The 9,673-nt window shown below is 44.9% G+C and overlaps 1 protein-coding gene across 1 annotated transcript; it reads left to right on the forward strand.

Moving 5' to 3' along the window:
• Positions 1-3,419: 3,419 nt before the first annotated feature.
• c1ql3a (complement component 1, q subcomponent-like 3a) lies at positions 3,420-5,860 on the forward strand (the record flags this gene model as incomplete). The annotated part of the gene is made up of 2 exons (XM_084474981.1): positions 3,420-4,097; positions 5,681-5,860. Exons 1-2 carry the CDS (start codon positions 3,507-3,509, stop codon positions 5,858-5,860), a joined length of 771 nt encoding a protein of 256 aa, XP_084331107.1. The 5' UTR covers positions 3,420-3,506.
• Between the last annotated feature and the right edge of the window lie 3,813 nt (positions 5,861-9,673).

Consider the following 9,673-nt stretch of genomic DNA (forward strand, 5'->3'; position numbering starts at 1 on the left):
AATAGAATGAAATTAGTTGACAATGCTGTGTTGATATCAGGCTAAAGCTTCACTCAACTCGCATAAGAGTGGTAAAATGTGGTGTCGGCCCTGTATGATGGTGGTAAACCTTTTTATAAACATGAGACACAGAACAAGAAATCTAACATTAGACCCAGCTGGAATGAGCATGTAGCGATGTATCATACTGAGGCTCGTGAAGCTTATAAACTCTGGGACATGGCTGGAAAACCTAGTCAAGGCCCTGAGCTTGAGCATAAAAAGCTTGCCAATGCCAGATTCAAGTATGCTGTGTGTTTCATAACCATAAATGAGCAAGTTATGAGGGCTGATTCTATGGCTAACAAAATGATGTGTAATAATGCCACTGATTTTTGGAAAGAGGTGAGAGCTCTTAACAAATGTAATCCCTGCCATGTAATATTGAAGGCATTTCTGGTACAGAGAACATTGCAGCATTATGGAGACAGCACTACAGCTCCTTGTTTAACTGCATAAATAGTGATCCATATGTGGATGACTCTGATATGAGTGTTGAAACAATAAGTACTCATGCGGTTTTTGATGCCATGCATACACTGCCAAACAATAAAGCATGTGGGTTGGACCTTATTTCAGCTGAACATCTAAAAAGTGCCAGTTTGAGGCTAGCTCCTCTCCTAGCTCTCAGCCTCACTGGTTTTATGATCCATGGCATACTACCGGATTCAATGTTATCCATCTTGCTTGTCCCAGTGCTTAAGGACAAAGCTGGGAGAGTAAGTTGCATGGATAATCATAGGCCAATAGCGCTAGCCAGCATACTATCAAAAGTTGTGGAAAGAATCCTACTTGATAGAGTAACTGGGTATCCTTCTTCCTGTGACAATCAGTTTGGTTTTAAACCAAAGCATGGGACAGGCATGTGTATATATGCACTCAAGGAAATAGTGAACCTGTACAGGGCCAAAAATTAATCTGTACTTATTTATTGATGCCTCCAAAGCATTTTATAGAGTTAACCACAGGAAACTATTCATGAAGCTAACACAAAGGGGCGTGCCTGGGTATATTGTAAGGGTTCTGATCTACTGGTATGCTCAGCAGAAGATGCAGATTAAATGGGGAGGTAGTATATCAGCCCCCTTTGGAGTTGGGAATGGCGTTAGGCAGGGAGGAATCTTGTCTCCAATTTTATTCAACTTGTATGTCAATGAATTGTCCATGCAATTGAGAGCCTGTAACACAGGGTGTATGACTGGTGAAATGTTGGTGAACCACCTTATGTATGCAGATGATTTGGTCATTATTAGCCCAAGTAGTGCTGGACTACAGCAACTCCTTAATATCTGCACTGAGTATGGATTAAAACATGACATTAAATACAATGCTAGCAAGAGTGCTGTTTTAATATGTAGAACCAAACAGGATAAAAGGCTCAATTTCCCTGCATTCAAACTGTCTGGCAATATTCTTGATGTATGTAGAAGGATTAAATACCTTGGACATTTTATAAATGATCAGTTGAATGATGACGATGATGTGTACAGACAATGCTGCAAACTGTAGTAGCCCTGTTCAAAGCATATTGTACACCGCTTTACTGAGCTAAATTATGGTCAAGCTACAAAAAATCTAGCATGCAGTGGCTGAAAGTTGCGTACAATGATGCTATGCGCATCCATTTAAAAATACCCAGAGGGGGCAGTGCCAGCCAGATGTTTGTCACTGCAGGAGTGAGCACATTCCATGCACTTTTAAGAAATCTTATGTTTAAATTTACGAAACGATTGGAGGAATCTCGGAATAGTATCATTGTGGTATTTGTAAATCCCACTCTGAGCTGTGCTTGTTATACCTCCAGCCTGAGGGTGCACTGGCTGAAATGTTTATGTATATGAACTGACTTTTTATATTTTTGTATTGTACTTGTCTTGTGCTATTTGTCTTGTGCTATTTATTCTGAGTCTGAAATAAAGTTTTCATTTATTCATTCATTCAACTGATGTTTAAATCAATGTTTAAATCGGTGCATCAACCGATTCTTGGTCATTTTAAATCGATTCAGGGGCCCACGTATCGATGTAGCCAGGCCCGGCGATTGCCATAGTGTGTTGGGGGCGCCCACTAGTGGCGCCCTTAATTCCCACTAATCATAGAATTAGAAGAAGAAGCGAAATGAAACATTTCTATTAAACATGAACATCCTAGGGCGCCCCCCGTCAACACGCCAGCCCGCAACCCCCCCCCCCCCCCCCCTCAACAATTACGCAAACCCGCAATTCCGTACCAGGAGGGGGGCGCTCGGAGGGGGTCTCGCCTAGGGCGCAATTCAGTGTAGAACCGGCCCTGGATGTAGTTCGAACCGATCGAATCTGTGTAAATCCAAACGATTACCGATATTACTTTAAACTATTTTTATCTATTTATTTATTTATTGATGGGGTGTTTTGTTCAGTACAAAAACGTAACCCACTCAATTGTCTTTAAATTGGCGTTGTGAAATGGTTTGATGTAGCCTATACCATTGGCCACTTTTAGAGACAGACATCATCACCCATGTGTGTCTAACGGTTCAGGGGCAGCTATTAAGCCAGTGGGTGGTGTCACCGGCACTGCGAGATTTCCATCTTCTATAAGACGTGCCGTTATCTTGCCCTCCCCTTCATTTCGCCTCAGCCTTTCTAACCAGTGTTGCACAGCGCAGATGCCTCTGCGCTCTCTCCAAAGACACATTGCATTTTTTATTTTTTTTTCCCCACAACGATCGTCATCAGATATGAGCCCTTTTTTCTATTGCTCCTTAAGCCAACTAGTCAAGACTCATAGGTCCATGTGTTGAAGGACGTGTTGCGGTTCAGTGTTCAGTGGGGTTGTTGTTGTTGTTGTTGTTGTTGTTGTTATTGTTGTTGTTGTTTTGGAGCTACAGTGCCGAGGTTTACATTTGGATCAAAAGGGGGATTGTTCTGTTGCTGGACATTCGCGCGCCGTGTCTCTCTGCCCGCACGTGGACCGGATTTAAAGCGCCGCTACCAAGGCGCGAGACATGCTGAGTCCGGTGCCTTTTGGAAACCAGTGACGACTGAAAACACGGCAGCCTGAAAAAGGGCTGAACTTTCTCACAGGGAGAGTTGGATAATCAAACATCAGCACTTAAAAAGTGTGGAGAAACCGAGACACATAGAGGGAGAGCGAGAGAGCGAGAGAGAGAGAGAGAGAGAGAGAGAGAGAGAGAGAGAGAGAGAGAGAGAGAGAGAGAGAGAGAGAGAGACAGGTGGGGAAAGAGATTGGAGGGAGAGACAGAGACATCTGGACCAAAACAAAACGTAAGGGGTTCTGCCCTTAAAAAGTTAATTGACATCCCCGACTAAAGTCGGCTTGGTAGCTGGTCTACTTTTATTTCCATCTGAAAGGATACCTCAACAGCCGGCAACATTTCACCCAAAAGCAGACAGCCGGATCGCCCTGCGCTGACTCGGCTGGTCGGCAGGAAGCGGCTGGTCGCGGCGGGGGTCCTGGGGGTAGTCATGGTGCTGCTACTGGTCATTCTCATCCCGGTTCTGGTTAATTCCGCGGGAACCTCGGCGCACTACGAGATGCTCGGCACGTGCCGGATGGTGTGCGACCCTTATGGCACCAAGTCGCCCACGAGCACCGCCACGGCGGACACCGTGCGTGATAACAGCCTCGCGGAGTCCTTACCCACGTTCATCCAAGGACCGAAGGGGGAAACGGGGCGGCCCGGGAAGATGGGTCCGAGGGGTTTCCCGGGTGAGCATGGACCACCCGGTCCTCCCGGACCACCGGGGGATAAGGGAGAACCGGGACGGCCCGGTCTACCGGGACCGCAAGGACCGAACACCGCTGCCGGTGCCATCAGCGCCGCCACCTACAGCACCGTGCCCAAGATCGCCTTTTACGCGGGTCTCAAAAAGCAGCACGAAGGATACGAAGTGCTGAAGTTTGACGACGTGGTGACGAATTTGGGGAACCACTACGACCCCACGACCGGGAAGTTCACCTGCTCGATCCCGGGGATTTATTTCTTCACCTACCACGTCCTGATGCGCGGGGGCGACGGCACGAGCATGTGGGCAGACCTGTGTAAGAACAACCAGGTAGGAGCATGCCGCGCGCACACCCTCACGCTCGTTCTGTCTGTTTACGCGCACACACATACGCGCACACACACGGCACGCACTAATACACTGCGCCTGATGATAGGAAAAATTAGGGTGTCCCATTCCGTAACTTATTTTTTAAAGTCACACACAGTGCACGTGGACGTCATTCGAACTGGATCGAGAACAGCGAAAGTGGAGTGGCGCGTGACGTCCCTCGTTGGGGATTGATTGACGAGGGGAGCGCGAGCGAGGCGGAAACCCCGACGGGTCGTAAGGCAGTCACACGTCATCCTTCATCCCACTTTTATTTAGTAGCAAAACACAATGAAAAGATAATATTACGACCAACGTAATCGCATTTGCATCTATTTTGTATAGAACATATAGAAAATATTAAATGAGGATTAGGCTCATAATATAATAATTATCAATATATATATAGCACATCAATAATGAATATAATGAATAAAATAATAATAATTATAATAATTATTCCAATCCCAACAGATACACACACAAAAGTACACAATCACACACACACACACACACACACACACACACACACACACACACACACACACACACACACACACACACACACACACACACACACACACACTAATCCGCGCTTGTCACTGTTTTTGGTGGGGGGGGGACATTTATCCCCCCCCCCCCCGTACGATTCGGCAGCCAGTCTCTTGATCAAAGGCTACATGGCGGGGCTGTCAGACATCAGATCTAATCTGTATCCCCCGGGGCTATACCCGGTGTCACTCTGAGGCACTGTTAGCTCCCACGACTCACAGAGCGGCTTCACCAAGCGCGTCTCCTCCCTGTCCATCAGCCTCACATATAAAATGTAATGGATCGCCGATCGCAGTCCCACCAGCAGTGAGCCAGCCACGGGGCCTTCTATAGGGGCCTTGTTCCGAAAACACACCGCACAAAAATCGATTCACATCACAACAATTATTCATTTTTTTAGATCAACAATGTAAGATGTTTAAAAGAATGACACATGCGTTTTTCAAATGTCAGTAAGCCGGTTACATTTTTTGGAAAAAGCCAACGGTTTCCTTTATATATTATTATTAGATTTATTTTGTAACCAAATATACATACATACATGCTAACATATGACCTTTATAATACAGTAATAATATATTTAAACCCAGCAAAGCCTGATGTGAGTAATAATTTTAGACCCATGCATATCATTTGAATAAACAGATTCAATCAGGCACTGATTTACATAGATATGCCTTTATTTATTTATTTAATGAGGACACATGGAAACATAATGAGAACATTGGGCAAAGGGTGTCTTATAACTTGGGAAAGAATTTCAGGGATGATTTAAATGTGAAATGCTCATGCTCTAAAGTTTGGTAACTATATGCTCCCTAAATCTGGTGCTGCCATCCATGCTATCTACGTGTGTGCGCACGTTTACGTCAAAGGCCCGAATGCCTTTGCTCATCCATGCATCATCGTCTCCTCTGCGGTGTGCGGTTCGTCTCCACTCGCCGCTCGCCCCCCCCACCCCCCCCCTTAAACCCCCTTTCGCCCGCCTGCAGGTACGGGCCAGCGCCATCGCCCAGGACGCCGACCAGAACTACGACTATGCCAGCAACAGCGTGGTGCTCCACCTGGAGCCAGGCGACGAGGTCTACATCAAACTGGACGGAGGCAAGGCCCACGGCGGGAACAACAACAAGTACAGCACCTTCTCTGGATTCATCCTCTACGCCGATTAGTGGACGGCGCCGCCCGAGCTCTGGAACTTATTTAACCCCCATCCCCCGTCCCCCCTGTCCCCCCATCCCCCCTCATATTCAGAAGCCAAAATATCCGCACACACACCCGGCTCCAAGCCCGTCTCTCCAGCCACTAAACCGGTGTAATATTAAAAGAAGATGATTATTTCTTTGGGAAGGGGAAGGGAGGGGCCATATGGACTCAGTCTCACTCGTGACAAGAACCTCATCATCCTTTTTTTGGGGGGGTCTGACTGGTCATGACGGCTTTCATGAGCCCACCAGCCATAGTCCACTCCACAAACTCACAAACACACAGGCACAGACAAAACACACACACACACACACACACACACACACACACACACACACACACATACAGACACACAGGAACTCACACACACTGGCTTACCCATCCCACCGTAAGCCTTTGCCCGTAGCGATGGCACACAAACCTACCATCACAGTGAGGGCCCTGTTCAGACCTAAGGAGCGTAAGGGAGGCCGTACGATCACAGATAGAGTTGGTAACAGATCTGCCATTTAACACTCGGCTGCGGTGACCGCTTGTGATCCTATGTACAATCCCTGTTCAATAAAACAAACGTGCACACTACACTTATGTAGTCATGCACAGGGTGGTTTTCCCCCAATGTCCCGGCTGATCAATAAAGTACCATCGTATTTCATCTTGAAAGGAAAGTTGGGTACTTGTAGATGTTACAGGAAATGATTTATACATTCAATCTATTGTATCCATTGTGTAACAGCCGGTTTACATGACAATGAATCATACGATTGTCCTGGCCTGCACATTATTCCAGACGTAACTCCAAGAATTTATCGGATCATTGATTGATCATCGACTGAGACATTTTTAGTTCTGAACAGGGTCAAAGAGGAACCCCAAAACCTTGAATAATATATACAGAACCAAACTGAAACAATACACTCCACTAAAATAATCCATAAGAAAGAAACAATGAAAGCTCCACCCCCACCTGAACAAGCTCCACTCCTGACGCCGCGTCTCAGCCCTCGTCTCAGTTTACATCAGCCCTAATCCGAGAGCTACAGCCACGGCCCCAGAAAGGAGTCCTTAAGTCTGACACTGCTTCAGCACCCTGTTCCAGTCATTCAGCCCTACGCATGCCCTGGGTCACCTTTGAACCCAGCACCCATCCAACAGACCCATCTCACAGAGGCGTCATCGTAGGACGAACACGTGCCGCTCATAACACTGACGATGTGTCTGCTCCTTCTATGGACCAGAGCAGCGGTAGTAGACTCATCTAGTGGAGATGAGTCTACTACGAATGCACCCTTTGAAATGAAAGGCACAGACCCCTGATTAGTGTTGTGTGCGACACTTTGGTTTGTTCAACTCTCTCTCAGCTCAACATTCGATTTGTTTTGATGCGTAGCAATCCCCTATTTGCCAAACCCACAACTTACCTGTGTGTTTAATTATTCTGATGTTTGTTTGGCTGCGGTGGCAGGGTCATTTGGGTCCATTTTAGTCTTGTAGGTTGGATCATTGATGATAAAAATGCCCAGAGATCTCTCACTGTATGAGTGCAGGAATATTTGAGGGATTTGGAATAGGAATACTTGATAATAATGATTTGTTTGGCATTATTTTCATATTGCTTTGCTTCCTTTATTGCCCTGTCCCAATATTTCAATCAAACCATATGTGTATCAGCCCCAGATGTCTGGTGGGGTGAAAAATACATTTGTATTATTATTATATAAATAAATATAGTATACATAAATAAATAAATAACTTATAGCTGCCACCAACAGATGTAGCACATATTGAACCCACCATATTTTCTTTGCCAGCATTTTTTACAAGTTCTTTATTTATTTCTGTAATAATTAAAAAACAACATGCAAGCATGGTGGTTATAGCCTAAGTCTCCATGTTGCTCTTCGAATAACAGTGTGATGTCTTGCAATGTAAGGATAAATTCACTACACCGAAGTAGAGATCACAGAACACTATGTATCAATGTACAATAATCTTACAGATAGTTTATGACAATTGTGGAGCGAACATTACTGGAATCATGTGTAAATATTGTAGTGATATATATTATAATCCCCAACCCTTCTTGATGTATATGTTGCAAATAGCAAATGAGAAACTCTTATTATATAGCCTCTTATTCAATAGCACATTTATGCATTACTCACCCAAATGTCTTGACATTGAATTGTTACCAGTGATGGAGATGTTTGTAGACGTGTGTGTGTGTGTGTGTGTGTGTGTGTGTATGTGTGTGTGTGTGTGTGTGTGTGTGTGTGTGTGTGTGTGTGTGTGTGTGTGTGTGCGTGTACGTATGCGTATGTCAGGCGCACACGCATGTGTGTGTGTGTGTGTGTGTGTGTGTGTGTGTGTGTGTGTGTGTGTGTGGCATCAATGAGAAACATGCACGATTATCCTTTTTTTCAGGGGAAGGAGGCGGTGGTCCAGCTGTTTGCTGTTGACTCCAAAAATATTTTCCATTAAATGGACAAAACCTATTGGTTGTCTCTGTACTCTGGCTTCATTTATTATGCAGAGAATTGAGTATGTCTGTGTGTCTTCCTGGTGCCCCAGCTTTATTTTTACATCCAGTGCATTGCATCCCGTCATTCGTATTTGGTTCGCTCTCATTTGGTTTGGGATAAACCTGTGTGATTTCAGACACTATATATGAAAACGGGCACATATATATGAGTCTGTCCACAGTTTCAGCACATTACATAACATTCCATTCCATTTTTAGTATTCTAAGTACAGTTTAGTAAGGTATATTTCTATCTGTAGCGCTGAACACTCTTTGACTGGTGACCATCCCGGGCCTGAAGAGAGCCCCTCACTTAACGGTGTCGTCTTTCTTCTGTATCGGTACATTCTGTTGCTCAGAAACACAGTGTGATTATATGCACTTTATGAGTAACAACGTATTTGTCAGAACAGAGAAGAGTACTCCATATGTACTCCACGGGCCACATGAAAACACCAAGCAAGATGGCTGCTTGGTGAATATATAGGGTCCATTCCTTTCTCAATCTCACGCCAAATGAGCCTTCCTTATTATTATTAATATTAATATTAATATTATTATGCTTGTGATAGGATTATGATTATTATTACCATAATAATAATATTGTTACTATTATATTGTTATTTTTATAATTGTTATTATTAGCCAATAGGAAATTAACTTTTGTGTTTGTGTTTTTTGTTTGCTAATTATTCTAATAATCAGCAGAAGCACATTTTCAATGACCCCAAGGCACTTTACAGTGAGAGAAGTAACAAAATGAGTGACTCGGAGGGGGGTTGTCCAAAGACTTAGTTGAAGAGGTGAGTCGTCAGCCTCTTTTTTTAAGTAGGCGATGGACCAAGATATGAGGATCTCTGCAGCGTGTGAGTTTGTTAGGGTGTGAGCAACCACCCCAGAAGATCTGTCCCCAAAGGTCCACAACCTGGTGCGAGGGACGGGGGGGGGGGGGGGGGGGGGGGGGGTGTAGGTGCTGTGGAGCTCGTGAGGCACTGAGGAACAGGAGGGTTTGGAGGTGAGAAGGTGGGTCTTGGTAGTTGATGCGGGACTTGACAGGCCACCTGGATAAGAGTGGGGATAATGTGCTGTATGGGAGCTTGAGGTAACCCATTACTCAGCATGGTTGAAGAAAGAGTTGGAAGTGCTGCCCGGGTCACATGACAAAGGTTCCAGCTTCACTTCAGGACTCAGGCTTTTTCTTTTTTTCTCAGTAAGAGGAAGCTAAGGAAAAATACATTATTGCCTCTCATTATGTTTC

Source organism: Micromesistius poutassou, assembly GCF_964030765.1.
Source record: "Micromesistius poutassou genome assembly, chromosome: 11".
Lineage (NCBI taxonomy): Eukaryota > Metazoa > Chordata > Actinopteri > Gadiformes > Gadidae > Micromesistius > Micromesistius poutassou.